Raw genomic sequence first — 23,354 nt, forward strand, 5'->3', positions numbered from 1 at the left:
AAAATTGTTCTGTAAAGGGTGCTAAACGGCTGATCACTCTTCATTATTTTCTTGTCTTACTATCTTATAATCAATAGTCTTATCTACGCTATAGCGTCATTAGTCATTTGAGCAGTTGCCTCCTTCTTTGGTTACATGGCCTACAGACAGGGCTACAGATGATCCAAGGAATTGAGGAAGGACTTAAGGACTTGATTGGTCCTTTAGCCTTTGCTGGGGCAACATCTGAGTGGCCTAGTCACTGACTAGGGTCTTGCAGAACCTGCTTCTGTGTGGTTTCTGCCCTATTGCTAATCCTGTTGAAGTTTAGCTGGGCATCTCTATGGACCCTCAGCACTGAAACTGAACATGGCATCTTTGGGAATTGTGTGCTAGGGCATGTCTACACTATGCCTTATCCCGGGGATCATCCTGGGATCGTCCCTGTGCATCCACATGATGCACAGGGGATCCCGGGGGCAGGGAGGGATGATCCCTCCCTTTCTCCGGGATAACTGGGATGGCTTTAATGCCAACTTTCCCCCGCAGTCTTGGGATTGTGTGGGTGGCCGTCTCAGTTTCATCCTGGCTCCTCGTGAGTAAACACAAGGAGCCAGGAACTGGGCATGGGGCACAGAGCTCTTCAGGAGCTCCATGCCCATTGGGGGTGGGAGGGGGACCTTTTTTTAAAAACAACAACCAACCTTTTCGATGGATGCTTGCGCGCTCATCTTCAATAAAAAAAGGGGGGCGCAACTTCTTCCTTCCTCCCGGGATGTCACACACCACGTGTGGACTGAGGAGGAGGATCTCGTGAGCAGAATACCACGAAATCCTCCCCCCCTCCCCCCCCCCGGAACACCGGGAGGTCTACACATGCCCCTAGTCTCTGTGGCTACGCAAAGTCAATCACTATGTTCTAATTCTGTCTAAAATAATTTACTGTTTCCCAAAGTAATCCTATATATTCTTAAGTTTCTCAATCGCTGCATACAAGCAATGCACTCTTCCATCTCTGATCCCACCCAGCCCTCCCTTCCTTCATCACAACTATTTCATTACCTGGATGACGAAGTATCATGAAGTTTGATGCTCGCACTGCGGTCTCTTCGCACTGGAGCTGGCTCCAAGGTAGGTAAGCCGGTGGCAGATGTGGTTGTGGTCCAAGTGGATGACACTCGCCGCAGAAGACCTGGTGGCAGACTTTTCCGGAGGCGCTAGGGTAAGAATGACATCATCTTTCATTCATGATTTCCAATCATTATTGGCATTCCATGCCAGAAGACTTTGTGAATGGAGAAGAAGAAGACTTTGTGAATGGAGAAGAAGAAATACAAATGCAGCCCACTTCAAGGAGTTTGCACACAGTCCTTTTATTACAAACCAATGAAATTTACAATGTCTCTGTAGACAAGGGAAGCTTCAGCCCTTCCCCACTTGATGGGGCTCACAAAATCCCTGAACCCCAACACTACTAAACATGACTACCTCAGGTTACTGCTGTGCCTTCAAAACCCTCCAGACGGAATGTAGGCTGAAATCCAGGTCAGATGCAACAATCCTGATCCAATAAACCATGGTTTATCAGGCTGGCCTTGGCTGGAAAGGCAGTGTGGTATAGCGGTTAAAGCAGGGCTAGGCAACTTGGTGTCCTGATGTTTGGGATAACAACTTCTATGAGCCCCAAACAGCATGGTCAATGGTCAGGGATTCTGTGATTTGTAGTCCAAAATACCTAAGACACCGGGTTGTCTACTCCTCGATCAAAGTGTTGGATTTCATCTATGTTCCATGTTTGCTCCATTGTGTCTAGGCCTCCAATATTGCCAGCCAATTCCTTAGTGTGTCTCCCCTCCCCTTATGTGAAAACTGCAACTTCCCCACTTCTGCAGACGTATTTCTGATTCTGCCGTGAAACAGAGCAGATGGAATGGCTCTCCCCATGCACTCCGTTTACCCAAAGAACCAAGCTCCCCAAAGCCCACCACACAGCTTTGGTGGGAGTCTGATTCTGGCCTGCTGATCAGCTTTGGTGGCAGCTCAGGGATTGGGTTTTTGGGTGCCCAATTCTTCAAGGAAACTGGTTCTATATATCAAGTGCAAGGGTGGGCAACTTGTGGCCCTCCAGATATTTGGGCCTACAACTATTGGCTCTTCTGGTTGGGGCTGATGGGAGTTGTAGGCAAAATCATCTGGCGGGCCAGGCATTGCCCATCCCTGATCTGGCATAATAGCTGCTGGTATCTGCTGATCCAAGATTAATTAATTAAGGGCATAATCCTATTGTATGTTTAGACAGAAAAAAAAGTCCTATAACTCCCAGCATGCAACAGCTAGCATGGCTGGAAGGGGAATGATGGGAGTTGTAGGACTTTTTTTCACTCTAAATATGCATAGGATGGCAACCTTGGTCTAAAGAACTTCTTGATTGTGTATCAAACCCATATCTTTGATATCCTTATCTATTCTGCAATAAAGTCTATATATTTTTATTCAACTCTTAATTTATATTCAATAGCTAATATCCCCCTGGTTTAAGAATGAAACACAAGCTCCCCATGACGGACCTAATCTCTAGGCCTTAAGCTCAGGAACTACATTTACACATGCCAGTGAGATGTGTGCACCTGCATATTAATTAATTAATTTATTAAAACATTTGTATTCTGTCCTATATCACTAGGATCTCAGGGTGGCTTACAGATAAAATCATACAAACAATATGAAACAATAAATGTACGCAGCTAAAAACAAATTAAACCATTAATCAAGCTCAAACCAGTACAGAATTTAAAAGCAGTACAAACCAATTAAAACAATTAAAACTATATGCAAGCTTGAAGAATTTAGCCGTCAAAGGCTTTGTTAAAAAGCCATGTCTTAACTTGGTGCTGAAAGGAAGCCAGTGTCAGTGCCAGTTGGGCCTCCAAGGGGAGAGCATTCCACAGCCGGGGGGGCCACCACAGAGAAAGCCCTCTCCCATGTCCCACCATACTGTATGTCTCACATTGGTGGGACGCAGAGGAAGGCTCCTCCAACAGATCTCAGATCTCGGGCAGGCATGTGTAGGGAGACGTGCACCCTCACGTACCGAGTTCTCAAGCCATTTAGAGCTTTAAATGTCATTTCCAACACCTTGAATTCCGCCTGGAAGCGTATAGGCAGCCAATGAAGTTCTTTTAAGACTGGTGTTATATGGTCTTTCTCCTCCCGAGGTCGGTAAAATGAGTCCCCAGTTAGCTGGGGGAAAGGTAATAACGGCCGGGGAAGGCAACGGCAAACCACCCCACTATAAGGCCTGCCAAGAAAATGTCAGCGAAAGCTGGCGTCCCTCCAAGAGTCAGTAATGACTCAGTGCTTGCACGAGAGGTTCCTTTCCTTCCTATATGGTCTTTATAGGATGTTCCGGTGAGCAGTCTAGCTGCTGCATTTTGCACTAGCTGCAACTTCCGAGTCATCTTCAAGGGCAGCTCCACTTCTTCCCCAGGTCTTGCCCTGTTTTCTCTACAACCAGCAGCTGATAGAAGAGAAGAACTTTGCCCTGCTCAGCATTGAAAAAGACTTCCTTTCTCAGCCCTCAGCAAGGAAAAGCTCTTAACTGGAGATAAGAGTGCTTCCCTGAATTCCGACTGGAAGCGTATAGGTAGCCGGTGCAATTCTAGTACAATGTTGGGTGTAATGTGCGACTGGAGACATGTGGTAACAGGGACTATGTATGCCACACCCTGCATCTGGAGAAAGGCAGGATAAACATGTAAAAAATGAATAAAAAACAACAACAACATCTCTCTTAGCTCCAGAACATTTTCCTTTAGACTCATGGAATCCACACGCTAACAAAAGGAAATTAAGATGATAAGCATTTAAGATGATAAGCTGAAAAGGGGAGACCTACCTTGGGAATAGTCAGTTTTTCTCCTTTCTCCGTGCATTCCTCTGAGTCGGAGCAGGTATAGTTCTCGTTGAAGGAGGCCAAAGGGCTGACCCTTGGCTTGTGAATAGCTTGGAAGGTTAACTGTGTGTTAAGGAGGTTGCTCACTGCTCGTAGGGAGGTGCAGACATTGGGTGGTAAGGAAGGATCTGCCAAAAGATCTGTAATGAGTCCATGAGCTTCTCCCATGACGGCGATATCAACTGTGATACTGGTACCTGAAGACTGGAAGGAGAGAAAGAGAGAAACGTTAGCACAAAGCCAGAAAGTCGCTGATACAGGATAGGCAATCTATTTGACCTGTGGGCTGTCCAGCTGCCTCTTAAATGCCTCTAGTGTGGAAGATCCCCATGACCTCCCTATGCAATTGGTTCCATTGTCGTACTGCTCTAACAGTCAGGAAGTTTTTCCTGATGTCCAGCCGGAATCTGGCTTCCTGTAACTTGAGCCCATTATTCCATGTCCTGCACTCTGGGAGGATCGAGAAGAGATCCTGGCCCTCCTCTGCATGATAACCTTTCAAATACTTGAAGAGTGCTCTCATGTCTCCCCTCAGTCTTCTCTTCTCTAGGCTAAACATGCCCAGTTCTTTCAGTCTTTCTTCATAGGGCTTTGTTTCCAGACCCCTGATCATCCTGGTTGCCCCTCTGAACACGCTCCAGCTTGTCTGCGTCCGTCTTGAATTGTGGAGCCCAGAAGTGGACACAATACTCAAGATGAGGCCTAACCAGTGCCGAATAGAGGGGAACCAATACCTCGTGCAATTTGGAAGCTATACTTCTATTAATGCAGGCCAAAATGGCATTTGCTTTTTTTGCAGCCAAATCACACTGTTGGCTCATATTCAGCTTGTGATCTACAACAATTCCAAGATCCTTCTCACGTGTAGTGTTGCTGAGCTTAAGTGGCTGAATCTAGGAGCTGCCCACCCACTAAATTTTCCACAATGCTGCTGACATAGCATTTCTCCATACCATTTTGGGGCATTTAAATGGTTGGCAGATCCTACCAACCCAGCACCAATCACAACTCAGGAGCGGCCTTAGGATAAACAGCACCCTGGGCAAGGAGAGTCTTTGGTGTTCCCCCCACCCTGATGTCAGTTTTGTAGGGCCATCCAGAGGATTTATGGGCCCTGCTGCAAGTGTGATGCCCACTGAGAACAACATAGCTCAAAAACTGCATTCTGAACAGTGGCAGTATACTACACAACACAGCAGAACTATCACAGCTTTTACGTATAATCTAAGTGTTACATTGCATATATTTGTAGCAGTTTCTATATTTTGTCAAGTATTCTTTATTTCAGAATATCCGTCATTTTTATCTTTAAAAACAATAAAGAAAAAGATATAAGCAAAAAAGATATCCAGCTGACCTCTTCCAGCTTACGTCTTTATTTTATTATTCTTTTTACTGTGCTTCTAGTGTTTACGGCATTTAAAGTGCTAAGTGCTCGGTAGCATTGCCTCAAAGTGAAGCTGCAATCCACTGATTTTGATCTAGCGCAAAGGACAGCAAAGTGGAAACTGGAAAAAGAAACGTACTTTAAAGCTAACTGAAGAATGAGCCCTTTTGAAATGTACGTCAAAGCTAACTGAAGAAGGATTTTGAAACGTACATTAAAGCTAACTGAAGAACGATCCCTTTTGAAACGTATGTTAAAGCTAACTGAAGAACGATCCCTTTTGAAATGTACATTAAAGCTAACTGAAGAACGATCCCTTTTGAAACGTATGTTAAAGCTAACTGAAGAACGATCCCTTTTGAAACGTACATTAAAGCTAAGTGAAGAACGATCCCTTTTGAAATGTATGTTAAAGCTAACTGAAGAACGATCCCTTTTGAAACGTACATTAAAGCTAAGTGAAGAACGATCTCTTTTGAAATGTACATTAAAGCAAACTGAAGAACGATCCCTTTTGAAATGTACATTAAAGCTAACTGAAGAACGATCTCTTTTGAAACGTACGTTAAAGTTAACTGAAGAACGATCTCTTTTGAAACGTACGTTAAAGCTAACTGAAGAACGATCTCTTTTGAAACGTGTGTTAAAGCTAACTGAAGAACAATCTCTTTTGTAATTGGTACCCAAACAACCTGTAAAACCTTGGAGGAAAAGGTACAGACACTTGCTTTTTGCCACCTGAGCTCACTGCAGGCAGAGCATTTGTAAAGAACAGCCGTTGAGCTCAGCTTGGCAGCACCTAGCTCAGCTTGGGACCCCATCAGATTGGTGCCCTGGGCGACCACCCAACTCGCCTACTCCTAAGGCCAGCGTTGATCACAGCACTTCTTCTTGTTCCTGCAACCAGAATGTAAAGCTGCTGGGGAAAGCCCCCTTCCTCTCCCCCACACACAATATAGGAACTGGGGGCACCAGGGGGTACTTTGGTGGCAAAGGAAGATTTCCCCCAATGCAAATAATAATAATAATAATAATAATAATAATAATAATAATAATAATAATAATAATTTACATTTCTATACCACCCCATAGCTGAAGTGCTCTGGGCGGTTTACATGAGATTGAAACAATTAAAAACAATATTTTAAACCACAAAAACATGCAACATACACAGAATCATATACCTAAAAACAACTGTAAATAACTTTATAAACAACTATAAAAATAGATCCAGGACCGATGAAGCTCGTCACATATTGCTAAATGCCTGGGAAAGGAGGAAAGTTTTAACCTGGCACCGAGAAGATAGCAATGTTGGTGCCAGGCGAGCCTCGTTGGGGAGATCATTCCATAATTGGGGGGGGGGGGGAGACACCATGGAGAAGGCCTACTCCCTTGTTGCCATCCTCCGAGCTTCCCTTGGAGTAGGTACCCGGAGGAGGACCTTCAGAGGAGGGATTTGCTCAGACCCAGAGCAGGGGAGGCAAGGGTAACCTGCCCCCATTCCTGTTGTGATGCCGGTAATGATGAACACACACACCCCACCACCACTAGATGCTATGTGTATGTGTGTGTGTTTTCATATAGGAACATAGGAAGCTGCCCCTACCATGTCAGACCCTTGGTCCTCCTAGCTCAAAATTGTCTACACTGTCTAGTAGCGGCTCTCCCAAAATTTTGGACAGCAGCATTTCCAGCCCTGACTGAACAATCGAACTCAGGACCTTCTGCATGCAAGCATCTGCTCTACACCTGAGCTACAGCCCATCTGTCAGGGATGCTTTAAGGTGGATTTCTGCATTGAGCAGGGGATTGGACTCAATGGCCTTATAGGTCCCCTCCAACTCTACTATTCTATGATTCCTTGAAGATGCAGTTAATGTTACGTCTCGTTTGGAGTTCAAGGTAGGGCAACTTCATATGTCCGTGGGAATTATTAGGCAAGTCTTGTGGGTTCAACAGTGCCAATATGACCCCATACCAGCTTCCCCCACCCCGGTGTCTTCCAGATGTATCGCACTACAACTCCAAGCACTCCTCAGCCAATGGCTGGGGATGTTGGGAGTTGTAGTCCGACACACCTGAGGGCACCAGGTTAGTGAAGGCCGCTTAATATTGTCCCAGCTTTCATTTCCCTTTTGCCCTCGTATAATTCAGCCAATGCGTCAAGAAGTTCTTTCCTTGTAGCCTGTGTCTTCACAGAACCTGATGTCAACATCAACCGGCAAATGTTCATTGACTTGAGGCTTTATCAGCCCTTTGTGATGTCAAATGAGTTCACCAAGTGGAGAATGCAACACTGCACCAGGTGACTAACCGTTGCTAAACCCCTGGCCGCTCCCTGTGTTCTAGCAATCAAGATCTCCAACAGGCCACCAGGAAAGGGGGGGGGGGAGAAGAAGGAAAGCAAAGAAAAGACTACAGGATATTGTCATGCAATGTGCAAACTGAAGAACAGGCAGGCAGCTGGGCCTGGCTTGTCTTTGAGCTTTATAGAATAACAGGCCAACAATAAATCATGATTTGATATAGTTTCCAAGTCACATCATGAACTCCCCGGCCAAGAGTCTTAAAACAAAATTAAAAGTAAACATAGCTCCCCTCTCTTCTCCGTGCTCCCCCTGCCTCTTTAATTTCCAAAAAAGCCTTGAGCTGCACATGCCGACAGTTTCTGTGGAAATAGCAGGTCCTTTTAGACTTTGCAGTTAAGTCTCAACAGGGATTTTCACCCAAAGGTTAAGCAGGAATGAAAACGTGCTCCATGCATTTGTTCAGCATGATTCTCCAATCCAGGGGCTCTTCTGAGAAAATTATGAGAGTTGGCTTCTTCTTTAGAATCTTCTTCAGTATGTCCTGTTGGCTTTGCCCCCAATAGATTTTGCATGCCATCGCTGAGACTGGTGTCACATTGACCTAGCCGCTCCGTTTGGAAACTATTCTATTATTATTATTATTATTATTATTATTATTATTATTATTATTATATTTGCTCTCTGGCATTGCTACGAAGAGCTCGGGGCAGCTGGTGTAGTTTTCCTGTTTGTGAACCACCCAGAGAGTTTTGGTTATTGGGTGGTATAGAAATAATTAAAAACAAATTACCATTAGGTTGCCCTCTAATGAACTGTAAAAAAAGAGGAAATGCAATGCCCCAAAAAGAGGACACGCGTCTGCATAAAATTGGAATATGCTAATTGGTATGTATAATGCAAATCTGAAAATAACAATGATAATTTAAATAGAAATACAGTAAATTGTCGATGGGCAGCAATTCTTATGGTTTATTTTTAAACTGGATTTGGACTTGGCAAGTTCTATTATTATTATTATTATTATTATTATTATTATTATTATTATTATTATTATTATTTCTATACCATTTCTATACCATAACCGAACCTCTCTGGGTGGTTTACTCAAATTAAAAATACAATATGCAAAATTTAAAAACATAAAAAGTCACACAAACACACACACACACACACACACACATTACACAGAGACAACCTATATCTAAAAACAACTTGAGGAATCAGCCAAACTGCAAGACAAATTACAGAGGACTGTCCTCTGTAGAAGAGGACACATGGCTAACCTAATCTCTGCTATTGTGAGGATTTAGGCTCCACTGAATTTTTGTTTTGGTTATTTGGACAAAATGAATATTATATATATATATTCTGTAGTGGCACCCACCATCTGGGGTTTGAGAGTTGGAAAATGTAACATCCTTTAAACGCCTCCTGAAAATGCATCTTTTCCCACAGGCTTTCCCTGTGCTGTAACTTATCTTGGTTTTACATGGTATTTTTAAAAAACTTTTAAAGTTTTATACTATGTTCTGATTTGCTGTATTTTATGACTTTAATTGTGAACTGTCCAGAGAGCCTTAGCTATTGGCCAGCATAAAAATGTTGTTGTTATTATTATTATTATTATTATTATTATTATTAATAATAATAATAATAATAATAATAATAATAATAATGGAAGATCTTTTTGAGCATCTGACTTGTCACATTTTGAATTGGAAAAGGTTAGAAATTTCCTGTGGGACCAGAAATGCAAGCACTACCCATCCTCCCTTAATATTCAGTATCAGAGAGAGAGAGGAAACAATATAAATGAATCAAACAGGAATGATCTACTTTTTAAAAAGATAATATCGTTTCCCTTTAATTTCAATGAGGCAGATGGAAGAAATTACAGATTCATAATGGGACTCAATTTTGCTTTAAATTATACATCAAGTTTAGCATGATTCCCTGTTTGAGAATCTGCCCTTTGTCTTCTTTATAGATCTTTTAATTCTTACAATCCAGATGGTTACAAATTGGTGACTAGAAACAGACAGCCGATCAGGGACAGAAAAAGAAAACAATGGCAAATATCTTTACTCCAGGCTTGAATTGTACGGCATAGCAGATGTGAGCATGAAGCAGGAGGAAGAAGCATAAGCAGACAAGACACAGATACCCACATTATTAATACAGAACCAGAAAGGCGTTTGGCTAAAATGAACCAAAGTGATGAAAAGGGACATGGGAGATGCCTACGAGGAGGGAAGAAAAGTATATAGGAGATTACCTATGCCCTATGTCCCTCGGATAGACTTAAAAGCTCGGAGGGAAGCTCGGAGGATGGCAACAAGGGAGAGGGCCTTCTCAGTGGTGGCCCCCCGACTGTGGAATGATCTTCCCGATGAGGCTCGCCTGGCGCCAACATTGTTATCTTTTCGGCGCCAAGTCAAGACTTTTCTCTTCTCCCAGGCATTTTAACAGCATTTAACAACTTTAAGTTTGTTTTTAATGGACCCCAGAATTGTTGTTTTTAAATGGATACTGTTGTTTTTATACTGTTTTTATGTTTTTTAAAATTTTTGTATACTTTTTAATGTTTACTATTTTTAATTGTTGTAAACCGCCCCGAGAGCTTCGGCTGTGGGGCGGTATATAAATGTCATTAAATAAATAAATAAATAAATAAATAAATAAATGGGTTCCATGGGGTGGCCATGGGATGTTTTAACTCTCCTCCTCTGAGGGCGGAGAAAAAGAATAGCCTCAGAAGGGAGATCAGAACTCACGAACCTCTACCCAGGTGCCATGAAAACGTTTGCGGGTCTTGTTTCTCCAGTGTTGGTGTTCAACATCGGTAGAGTCAAAATTTGGGCATTTTACAGGCAAACAAAAATGTTTGTTTTGTTTTTTAGATCTGTTGGATCCAGAGCCTTCCTATTTCTCAGACACTCAAAGGCCTTATCTACACCAAGCAGGACAATGCACTATGAAAGTGGTATCTAAAAGACAGGAGCCACACCAAGCAGGATATAGCAGTATGAAAGCGCTATATGGTATGTGTCAAGCATGAACTGAAACCTGAGGTGGCCACTTACGTATGGGTAAAAACGAGGAAATGCACCCCCCCAAGAGGACAAAAGGGGGTGCCAATTTGCATAAACTTTGCATATGGAAACGTAATTGCACACTTCGAAATAAAAACTAATGTTTAAATAGAAATGCAAGGCACCTCACTACAGTGAAGAAGAAAGAGTAGGTGACCTGTGTGCTTGCTCCATCTGCTGTCCAGGTGTCAACTGTTGAAGGAATGGAATGCCTCCAATCTCGCTGAAATGGCTGTTTACGGCACCCATTGCGCGCAAGATCAGATCTATACACTTTTGGGAGCCCAGCATTTCCGGACAGGGGGGAGAAACAGATGGCTCCCAGGAGAAGAAGGCAGCTCACAGGGGAAGTGGATGGGGTTGCCCCATGGTTCGCCAGCCGAGCCTGGGGTATCCAGATGGGGAGGGGACTGCCCACCAAATTTCCAGACTGACCCAGACACCTATGACACCCCTACTCTCTGTCCTTATGGTTCTTTGACTTTAATCAAGACTTAGCTTGGACAGCTCATTCAAATAGAGGACACCTTCAAATAGAGGGCTGTCCTTTGCCAGCTCTCTAAAACAGAGAAATGTCCTCTGTAAAGTAGGATACCTGGCCATCCTGCATCAAGCCTTGGCCCATCCCTAGCAAGAAGGAAGGATGGTCTCCAATGAACTTTCAGCTCCTGGGATTCTGTTTTTTATGGTCGCTCCTGGTCTTTGACCACAGTTCATTGCACCTTCACCGTTGAAGAGTTCCTTAGCTTTTGCAGCAGTCCCAAGCTAACTTTATGACTCCCCTCTCCCACCCACATTAAGTGGCTCTATTTACAGACTGCAAGATTAATAAGGATACTAAAGATACACGATGTTAATCTCTTTTCCTTATTTATTGGGGGTGGGCTGGGGAAGGAGAGGGAAGAATTCTCAAGAGGCCCGATTTCTCTCTCCCAGAAATGTCCCCAGGCAACTAGCAATGCTAAAACATGATGAGGACGTCCAGAAATAAAATCAAGCTTCTAAATAGAACAAACAACCCTTCATTTGGCACAAAGATTTAGTAAGAAGAAAGAGGGGAGGGAACAGCCGAGGAGGAAGCTTTACTCTGCTCTTTATGGAGGGGCTTTTGCTAAACCAACAGACGGGAAGAATGATTGAACTTCGTAAAGATTTAAGAAAAGTTTGAACCAGCTGTCTTACACGATACATGTTAAAAAGTGCAACTTGACTAATGAAGCTGCTAAGTGCTGTCTGCCATTTTTGACACGAGGTTTATAAAGATGCTAAGGCTCAATGCGTCATTGGGAAAGAGGGAAGATGACTGTGCAGTGCAAGGCACCGTCAGCACCACCAGATGGTGGCATTGGACACAATATCACATGTTCCACTCCAATGTCCAAACACTCTATTTCACGCTTATGTCTTTTGCCGGGCAGAACCAGGGGAAGTGTGTGTGTGTGTGTGTGTGTGCATTTTAAACTTATTTAAATGCACATTGCTGGTGCATTCTCTCTGATGTAGTATCATCAACTTCTTGAGAGTTAGCACACTGATTTTTAAAAACTTGTATTTGCTGTTGTACTTGTATCTTTTCAGCATGGCTGGCTTTTCTTCCACGTGATCACTGAGAGCTAGAAACGTAGGCCATCGAGCAAAAACGTACTTTTGGTATAGCAAAAGAGCTTGAGTGGGTCTAGTGGAATTTTTACCTTTGTTTTCCTTGAACAGTATTTCCCCACTCCCGAAGGCACCGTCACAACCTGCTTTTGAAAGAACCTCTAGTTTCAAAAAACGCCATGTGAAAGAACCCTCAGTTTCAAAAACACCTTTTCCTGAAGGTCCCAGTTATATTACCAGAAACTCAATGTCAGCCCATGAAGTTGATTTTTTGTAAGTTTGGGATAGGTAAATGAAGTACATCTTCACATAGAATCATAGAATAGTAGAGTTGGAAGGGGCCTATTAGGCCATCGAGTCCAACCCCCTGCTCAATGCAGGAATCCACCCTAAAGCATCCCTGGCAGATGGTTGTCTAGCTGCCTTTTGAAGGCCTCTAGTGTGGGAGAGCCCATGACCTCCCTAGATAATTGGTTCCATTACCATACTGCTCTAACAGTCAGGAAGTTTTTCCTGATGTCCAGCCGGAATCTGGCTTCCTGTAACTTGAGCCCATGATTCCGTGTCCTGCACTCTGGGAGGATCATGAAGAGATACTGGCCCTCCTCTGTGTGACATAATTTTAAGTACATAATTGTTTGGTGCACTCTCTTCCCCTCCTTATTGTTTTATTATGATTTTATTAGAATGTAAGCCTATGCGGCAGGGTCTTGCTATTTACTGTTTTACTCTGTACAGCACCATGTACATTGATGGTGCTATATAAATAAATAAATAATAATAATTGGAAAGGAAAGGAACCTCTCGTGCAAGCACTGAGTCATTACTGACTCTTGGAGGGACGCCAGTTTTCGCTGACATTTTCTTGGCAGGCCTTATAGCGGGGTGGTTTGCCATTGCCTTCCCCGGCCGTGATTACCTTTCCCCCAGCTAGCTGGGTACTCATTTTACCGACCTTGGGAGGATGGAAGGCTGAGTCGACCTGAGCCGGCTGCCTGAAACCAGCTTCTGCTGGGATCGAACTCAGGCCATGGGGAGAGTTTCAGCTGCAGAAACTGCTGCTTTACCGCTCTGCGCCACACGAGGCTTAATAATAATAATAATAATAATAATAATAATAATAATAACAACAACAACAACAACAACAACATGGGATTCACTGCTAAAAGATGTTGCGATGACCACTACATGATTTTCTTTACCCTTGCATTAATGGGGCCTTTACGGCCGCAACTGACGCAGCGGGGGGAAGTATGTGATTGCTGTTGGCTCTGGAAATTGCGCACTTCTCCCACTGTGTTAATGGCGGCTGCTATTAATGCAGCGTGGAAGTGCGCAATTTCAGCAGCTAGGGCGGGCAGGGGCCTCGTGAGCGCTTGACAGCGCTTGCGCCGAATGTGCCCAACTGCATCCAGTGGTGTGGACAAGGGGGTGGCGTTGGACGCTCAGACCCAATTGGACACTTGGGGCATTGCTAGATTCACCACCCCACGAACCCCGAAGCCATCCCAGTCCTCCTCTGCTATTAACCATGATGGCTAAATTGAACCCCTTGTATAGATTCTGGTCTAATCTACACCAAGCAGGATATTGCACTATGAAAGCAGTATATAAAGGCAGGAGCCACACTACTGCTGTATAGCAGTATTGAAGTGCACTGACAACTGCTGGGGCCCATTGACACAGACCATAGACTGCTTTCATACCACTATATTCTGCTTGGTGTAGATTAGGCCACAGTATACTTTTGAATGCTCCACTTGTAAACTGCTGGTAACAGCGGCCCGGCTGCTGAAGGAAACCCAACGCTGGACCGGATGGCCCCTGCAAGGTGCTTCTTTTGTTCACGAACTGTACGTGGCCAGAAAGGATGTCTAAACTCAGCCACAAAAGCTTGCAAGGCCACCAGACGCAACTGGAAAACAAACTCTGCCGCTCGGTGAATAATGTGTTACTTGTACCTGTAGCGTGTATGACTTGTGGGAACAATATCTCTATACTTTTGGTGCATCTGTGTGCCTTATGTGAACTCGATGTTCCGTTCCAGTGTTAGGGGAAAGCAGGGTGGAGGCCGAGAGAGAGGGAGAGAGACTGACAGGACCCCCAAGCTGCGGAATTCAGTTCAGGGTTGCACAACGCCATGTTACGATATATACATGGCTAATTGAAAGATGTCGTACACAGGGGGTGGGGTGCGGCCAGATGTTGCAAGCAACCAGCCAGATGTGCAGGCAAGGCCAGAATTCGCCTTTCCAACATTCTTGGTCAAAACTTTGCTAGGCCACCCCAACATTCAACAACTCCCCCCACAAGTCTACACAGACGCACCAGACAAACAAGGGCCTGCTGGCCATGGCAACACTGGAACAAAAGAAGATGGCTTATACCAAGTCAGGCCAATGATCCGTCTTACACATTTACCTCTTTCACGTTAATGGTGACGGCCATTAGCATGGAAGGGGGAAATGCACAATTTCCGGAGCTTGGGAAATTCCCCACCCATGCCAATGGGGCCCTTAAAGGTTTACCCTTGTGTCAACTGGGCCTTAAAGGCCGCCACTACCACAGGGGGGGGATGCATGATTTCCCAAGGCTCTGGAAATTACACATTTCCCCCTTCTATGCTAATAGCGGCTGCCATTAATGCAAAAGGGGTAAATTTGCAGTTTCGTGAGCCTCCGGAAACTGCGCATGTTCCTCATTCACATCAATGGCAGCCGCCATTAACATGGAAGCGGGTGGCTGCTGAACGCTTGCTGAGCACTCGGCGGAGGCTCGTGTGGGCCGCTGGCGGCAGCGATGGGACAAGTACCCACGAGGCGAGCACTTGGCCATTTCGCCGGTCCCTAGCTACAAGAGCACTGGCAAACATCACAGCCATAATATTCTTCACCAAGCCTGGAATCCATTCTGATGGCACAACTTCTCCTTTGCGTTCACTGTTATAAAGCAGTAACTTCCACGGATCAGAAAGTCAGGCCCAGAGCAAGGGCACATGTCCAAGATCTCCTGCCGAAATTAAACAAGTCTGGCCTCATAAGAGTTTTACAGATCATTTGTCCATCTAGTCTAGTACTATCTGGTATGACCGGCTCTGGATGAGAGTAGGAATGTATGAGAAATTAATTTCACTTCCTTTTTGAACAGGATTTACCCAGTTTGCACCCTCTGGATGGGACACAGCCTCAAACGCAATCTACAAAGTTCGTACATTCCTGAGCTTGCAATGTGATGCATGGACACCCCCAAAATGCATTCAACACATGCGTACATTCAGAAAATGCGCATGAGACTAATGCGTACTGTTGAAAAATGTGGACGAACGCGCTTTAATCAATGGAAGAAGCACACATCTGTTTCAAAGACGCTCCCAATTGACAAGTACACTTGGAAAACCATGCACGGAAATACACACAGATAGCCATGCAAAAAGGAAACAAAGTTCAGCATTTGATCTGTGGAGAATTTGGCCATGATCAGGTTTGGCTGATTTGTTCATTCCTAGCTGGGAGATGTCTTGGGAACTGCACATGAGGTCTACTTAGTTCTTTATTGGGAAAGCAGGGTATAAGGATAGCGGCATCAGGGACAGGAAACAGTTTTATGTGAATGAGGGTAAGAAGGGAAGGAGAGACAGGCAACATGAAGAGAAAAGAAAATGGAGTAGGTAGAGGTTGTCAAAATGGATGGAGCAGAGGCCATGGGGGGAAGAAAAGTGGACCAGTCTATCCACTTATCTGCACCCATCCTTGGGACCATATTTCATCAGCCATTCCTATCATCTGGGGGGCATGTTACCAGTTAATAAGTAATTCCATTACTCAGTTAAAAAAAAATTGCGGTAACACACCATTATTTCAATCCGAGAACATCTCCGTCTTCATCCAGTGTCACCATCAAATGTCTCAGAATTATTTTTGCATGGCTGGATCTCAACATCAGGTTGGACTAAGGAGCTAAGGATCCCGAGTGGTGGAATTCTGGAATTATTATTTTTATTTCTTTATTTAAAATTATTCCCGGGCTGCTTTCAAGGGTAGAACCCTTGAAGGGGAGATGTACTGTTTCGGACAGCAGGTGGGGGGATGCATTTTTTTTTAATGCCACCCTTGTTTGTTTGTTTTCAAAAGCACCCCACATACAATAAACTAGTGCTTCAAAGGGGTAATGCAGGGCTTTTTTCCCCACAGGAAAAGCCTGTTACTCCCTTCACACCTTCTGTCAACACGTGGGTGAGAGTTATCTAAACCTCTCAAGTATTCTTCCCTTCCCTTGCGGCATATGGTTCCAAGTCTCCTACTTCCTCCCGATTTAAATTTAAACTCACAGTGCAACAAATTTGGGACAGGAGGTTTATGGCCTGGGGATTCAGCCCATATGTCCCCAAGCTATGGCCAAAGATGGAAGTTGCAAGGAAACCAATAAGGAAGCCTCTGAACAGTAATAGGCCAGAGGGAGTCATGTGGTACTGATCAACACCCGATGTAATACCTTCTAGCTTGGGCCTGCTCATCAGTGTGAGCAACAAAAAGAGGACTGCTGCATTTGCTATGACAACCTTCCCCTATGGCTCACCTTCCCCTAGGGCTCACTCCTGCCTCGCCATTCCTTGGGTGCTCCTTTATCCAGTCCTGTTCCTCCAACTTGACAGGAACTGGGCCAGACAGACACTCCCCCTTGGTGTGTGACGAATACTCTATAAACGACAGCCTGCTGCATATTTTGCTCCTTGCAGAGCAAACAAAAATGTGCATGTTTACAAGATCAACTGAATGGCCGTATTTCACTGCCCCGTTCGTAATAATCTGAGTGACTGAACATGGCCCAGTGGCCTGACCCCAATTTGCATGGGCATTCGCACATTCCTCTTTTGATCAGTGGCTAAACGATAAAGCATTTGATCGTAAATTAAACGCGGCGGTAATCTAACACGTAACATTTACTCCAGAAACAAACAAACAGACAAGGCAAACATAATCATTCTCTCCTTCTTCTGTCTCTCCCGAAAGGGGAACTGACAGGTGATTATCAAAACTACATTTGCCAGTTCGAGTTCCCAGCGCTATGATCCGGCCTTCCTGTAACAACTGGTTACGGGAAAACAGCCGTACTTTGGGAACGGATGCTTCTAAGACAGGGTTCAACCCTGACAGGCAGTGGGGGACCTGTGACCTCCCGGGGTAATAATCTGTCTCCTCAGCTGTAGGAAAAATCTTTACGTCAATATTTTAGTTTTCGGGCTCCCCGGAAAGCTGCAAGACTTTGCTTTCATCTTAGTGCTTGGAAGGGCCACCAGGTGAGAGACAGGAAGGGGAAAGCGATAGGGGGCTTTGGTAATTTAAGATTACACAGAAGGCAAGGTAAAGAATAAAAAGTCTCCGAGGACTCTGCACTCCAAAGGTCATCTGGAGTGCCATGAGAATCTTAATATTTAACTGCGGCTAACAGAATTACGGGAAGAAACGAAGCAAAGCTCTGAATTCTTCATTTTTGTGGTCATTTTAGCCAGAAGTTTAATTAGGTTTTAAAAAAACCCACCCCCACACAATTCTTTTCTCTAACTTCTAACCTGTGGTGCTTGAATGCACAAAATCTAAAGGCTCAGACCGGATGTTGAGTTTCCGTGGGAATGGATAATTGGCAGATGCATTCTGCACATGCTCAGAGTTTGAAGCATCTTATTTGGAGGCAAGACGGAATTTCCCCCTCGTGTTGGATTGGCAGTGGTGTTTCAATTTTATTTTGCCATGGCTGACTGAATCATGTCAACTTGAGAACATTAGCTCTCATTAACTCTTGTGCAGCGTGTCCCAGAGTGTGATGCAACTGTGGTCAGGCTTGGTGTGTGGAGAATCTGGGAGGTGGAAGAACTGAACGGAGAAGAATTGAAGAAGGCCAAAGAATCCTGCTTAGTCCCATTGAAAGACAAGCCTTTTCGCTAACCAGGGCCCCCATCCTTCAGCAAACTTGTACAGACCAAGCAACTGTGCCAACAGCAGAGAGGAGGAAAGAACATAAAAAGATCCCTGTTGGATCAGACCGGGGATGCATCCAGTCCAGCACTCTGTTCACACAGTGGCCAACCAGCTGTCAGCCAGGGACCCACAAAGCAGGACATAGTGCAACGGAACCCTCCCACCCATGTTTCCCAGCAACTGGTGCACAAAGACTTACTGCCTTGGATACAGGAGGTAGCACATAGCCATCAGGGCTAGCAGCCATTGACAGCCTTCTCCTCCAGGAATTTATCCAACCCCCTTTTAAAGCCATCCAAATTGGTGGCCATCACTACATCTTGTGGCAGGGAATTCCATAGTTTAACTATGCGCTACGTGAAGAAGTCCTTCCTTTTATCTTCTCTGAATCTCCCACCAATCAGCTTTATGGGATGACTTCGTTGGAAGAGGGAGAAAAAAGCCTCCCTATCCACATTCTCTACACCATGCATTGTTTTGTCCAACTCTATCATGTCTCTCCTTCGCCTTCTTTTTTCCAAGCCAAACAATCCCAGCTGTTGTCATCGTCCCTCATAGGAGAGATGCTCCAGCCCTTTGATAATTTTAGTTGCCCTTTTTTGCACATTCCCCTCCCCGCCCCCCAAGCTCTGTAGTATCTTTTTTTTAGGTGTGGTGACCAGAAACTTGGAGGGGAGGATGTGTTGAGTTGACAGAGGGCTCCTCTAATCGAGTGATTAATTGCACACTTGTGATTGGCCACTCATGGATGTTTGTGGGTGTTTTACATGATGGTGTCAACCTCCAGGGCCCGTCTAACACTTTCCAAGGATTTTCACAGCTTAATTTGAAATGGAAATAAACTAGTAACAAAAGCAGCCCACAACTATTAGGACATAACTAATGCTGCAATGCCTGGGGAAAAAGTATATCTTTGGCTTGGCACCAAAAAGGTGACAGTGTCAGCCCTAGGTGAACTTCCTTGGGGAGAGTGTTCCATGAACATGGGGCTACCACAGAAAAGGCCCGTTGCCGAATGGACAGTCCCCGAACCTCTCTCAGAGGCAGCACACAGAGAAGGGCTTCTGAAGCTGAGCAGAGGTTCTGGGTAGGTTTGTATGGGGAGAGGCGGTTCATGAAGTATTGGGGTCCTAAGATACGTAGGGCTTTATAGGTTGAAACTAGCACTTCACATCACACCCAGAAACAACCAGAGCAGGCTAGCCAGGACTGGGCTTATGGTTCACATTGCTTAGACCCAGTCAACAAATTGGCTGGCGAATTCTGCACTAGCTAGACCAGTGGTCTTCCACTGGTCCCAAGACCCACCTTGGACTCTCAACAGGCAACACGGGACCCACTTTCACAATTTTCTCTGTGCCCAACACGGCGGCAACAGCTTTGCTGCAACCCATCTGGACTGCTCTCGTGACTCACTTTGTGGGTTGAAGACCATTAAGCTACGCCAATGGGCTGGACTCAATATAAAGTAGATTCTTATGCTCCTATCAGGTACTGGCTTTTTGAACTGCCTGGACTGCTGGTCCCTGGAGGGAATTATATACTTTTTAAGATCAGAAATTTATGCTACAGCCCGTAATCCCCTAGGCCTAAGAAGTCAGGCGATCCCAGATGACCACTCCTGTGCCACTGGCTAACATAAAGCCTTCTCTCCTTCTAGGTGCGAAAGATATACTTTTTCCCCAGGCATTGCAGCATTAGTTATGTCCTAATAGTTGTGGGCTCCTCTCCTGCGAAGTGAGGCCAACAGGTCCTCTCTTCCAATGATATGACTATCGCATTTTTTATAGAGCGTACAATCTTAGGGCGTCTGACGACGATAAAATGAAGCAAGGAACACATCGCATTCAACAGGGGACGTCACTCTTTGGCAACACCACTACGCTGGGATATTCAGCAATGTTTAACTTTCAGAAGTTATCGCCATAAATCTCAACAGCAGGAAAATAGTTCGACTAAGATGCGGGTGTGTAATGTTCACTACACTCTACGTCTAGAATGATGAAAAGCTAGGAGGTTATGAGAGGTGACGTGATCTGCATTTTCTTCAACTACAAAACATATTTATGTGCCTCTACAGGCCTGAAAACATCATCAGCATCTTCCAAACCACTGAGAGAGGAGGCACAATTTAGATATTTATTTATTTATTTATTTATTATTATTATTATTATTATTATTATTATTTATTTATTTATATAGCACCATCAAAGTACATGGTGCTGTACAGAGTAAAACAGTAAATAGCAAGACTCTGCCGCATAGGCTTACAATCTAATAAAATCATAGTAAAACAATAAGGAGGGGAAGAGAATGCAAACAGGCACAGGGTAGGGTAAGCAGGCACAGGGTAGGGTAAAACTAACAGTAGAAAGTCTGCACAACATCAAGTTTTAAAAGCTTTAGGAAAAAGAAAAGTTTTTAGTTGAGCTTTAAAAGCTGCGATTGAAGTTGTAGTTCTCAAATGTTCTGGAAGAGCGTTCCAGGCGTAAGTGGCAGCAGAAGAAAATGGACGGAGCCGAGCAAGGGAAGTAGAGGCCCTTTGGCAGGCGAGAAACATGGCATCAGAGGAGCGAAGAGCACGAGCGGGGCAATAGTGTGAGATGAGAGAGGAGAGATAGGAAGGAGCTAGACAGTGAAAAGTGTATTAAGACATTTGCATCCTGCCCTATATCACAAGGATCTTGGTTATATAGTTGATTTTATTTTTTGAAATTATATTGCACCATTAAAATCAAAGTTCAGAACAATGCACACACCCACACACACACACCCACACACACACATCAAAACAACTAAAAGGTGGGCAAGGACTCAACAATCAGCCAGGCAAAGACAAAGAGTTTAAAAAAAACACTACAAGACAGTAAGAGCAACAGTACAGCAATTTAGCTTAGCTCAAACACTTTACAAAAGACCCAGGTTGTTGCTTGCTGCGTAAACCCAAAAGCATTTGGGCTTGGTGAGCTTCTCTTCCCAAAAACATAAAAATAAATAAATAAATAATTCCACAAAGTTGGTGATGCTACCACTAAGGCCCTGTTCCTAGCATTTGTCTTTTTGGCCTCACTGAGTAGAACCATGCAGAACAAGGCCTCTGGTGATGAGCAGAGCACAGGGGATCAGACGTATGGGAGAAAGTGGTATCTCAAGTCCCCAGACATGTATTTATTTACAGTATTTATATACTGCTCAATATCTAAAACAGATTCCAAAGCAATGAACATAGGGTAGGGATTAAACTTGCAGGCACACTGAAATGGTTTGCTTCTAGAGTATGAAAGAATACGCCGTGACAGAAGCAGTCTTTCTTGGCTGGTGTTGGCTCTCCCCCTGTATTTCAGCATACATTACTTTTCTGAGCATGTTTCTGAATTGGAAGGAAGGACGGAAGCAAAGAACAGTGATGCATGCAGACATGCAATGGGAATTCTCCTTGGAGGGTGGATAATTCTGTTGCCTCTGCACTGGTGTGATCAAATGATCCCACCTACCCCTGACAAAGACATACAGCAGAATCGCCAGCTGTTGGCAGAAACTGCTTGCTTTTGCACCCACAAGACCCTTTCCAATTAAACAGTTTGTCTAATTTCTCACAGCTCACTAGCAAATCTCTTTGGCACACACTTTTGGAACTGCAGAATGCCACCGGTAGTACAGATTTCACCAGGTATTGCTCAGACTTACAAGTTCATCTTTGCAGTCCTGAGGACTAGTCCAGCCTTCCTCAACCTGGGGCGCTCCAGATGTGTTGGACTACAACTCCCAGAATGCCCCAGCCAGGTTGAGGAAGGCTGGACTAGGATGTTTAAAGAGCCGTAAAACCAGCTGCAGCAGCTGAGATTTTTAGCATACTGGATTCTGTGCCCCAGATCCTGTTCCACTAATACACATCTTGATCAAGGATTCTCGGGAAATACACTACAAAAATAAGTTGAGAAGAAGGAAGACAGCCAACTCGTCTACCACCTTCCATTTCAGTCCTGATTCACCAACTGAAGCGTTCCCTTGTTTATCCCTGAAGTGCAAATGCCGTGAAGTCATCGAGCATATCTACACCAGTCGATATCCTGGGGATCGTCCTGGGATTATCCCTGTGCATCCACAAGACCCACAGGGGATCCCGGAAGCAGGGAGGGATGATCCCTCCATTTCCCCGGGATACCAGCAGGCCCTTCTTCCCCAGCTTTTCCCGCGGTCCCGGGACGAACTCAAGCACCGCGGGTGGTGTGGCTGCCCATCCTGGCTTCTTCCCTCTTTCCCGCGAGTAGCCGAGGTCGTCAGAGGGAAGGAGCCGGGACGGGAAGAGTTCAGGGCCATCGGGGATAGGGTGGGGAGCGGGTCGGGGCTTTTAAATTTTTTTTACCTTCTCTCTTTTTTAAAAAAATGGCCACCGCAACAGGCACGATGCCCGGGATATTGTGCGGCCCATATGGACTGAGGGGGAGGATCTCGCGATCAGCATATTGCAAGATCCCCCCTGCTCCCTCCCATAGCGTAGAAATGCCAATCATTTCATTCCCCATTACCACATTTATTGCTGGCCTAGTGCCCCCCCCCAAAAAACATAATTTGTCCCTAGAGCTACCGCCTTCCTAGCCCTTACTGAAGATACACATGGAATTTAGGGGGTTTGCATTTCCAAAATTTATTCTCAGTTCCTTGCACTGGTTGTTGACTGAAAGTAATTAAAAAATGTATGGCTGCAGTGTGCATAACTATGTAGGATGTTCTAATTGGTCATAGGAATCACAGGTATCAATAGTAGACAATAGGGCAGCCTTGCAAAGAAGTCCAAAAAAGTTACTAACCCAAGGAAAATGTTATGAGCCCATCTATACTGGGTAGCATGAAAAAATCAGAGGCAGTAAGCCTATATACACCAGTTGCTGGGGAACATGGGTGGGAGGGTGCTGCTTGTGGGTGTTCTGCTTGTGGGTCCCTGGTTGACAGCTGCTTGGCCACTGTGTGAACAGAATGCTGGACTAGACGGACCCTTGGTCTGATCCAGCAGGGCACTTCTCATGTTCTTAAAAGGAGGGGAGGGAGAGAGAGAAG

The 23,354-nt window shown here is 44.7% G+C and overlaps 1 protein-coding gene across 4 annotated transcripts in view; it reads right to left on the reverse strand.

Moving 5' to 3' along the window:
* The window catches only part of PDE3A (phosphodiesterase 3A), a 326,281-nt gene that overhangs the window by 38,071 nt on the left and 264,856 nt on the right, over positions 1-23,354 (reverse strand). For all 4 annotated transcript variants that reach the window (XM_063134777.1, XM_063134778.1, XM_063134781.1 and 1 more), the window contains 2 exons: positions 3,875-4,135; positions 1,042-1,196 (listed from right to left, as the gene is read on the reverse strand). In XM_063134777.1, coding sequence (XP_062990847.1) covers positions 1,042-1,196; positions 3,875-4,135 — 416 coding nt within the window. The remainder of the gene's footprint in view (positions 1-1,041; positions 1,197-3,874; positions 4,136-23,354) is intronic.

This window comes from Elgaria multicarinata, chromosome 9, assembly GCF_023053635.1.
Source record: "Elgaria multicarinata webbii isolate HBS135686 ecotype San Diego chromosome 9, rElgMul1.1.pri, whole genome shotgun sequence".
In the NCBI taxonomy this organism is placed as follows: domain Eukaryota; kingdom Metazoa; phylum Chordata; class Lepidosauria; order Squamata; family Anguidae; genus Elgaria; species Elgaria multicarinata.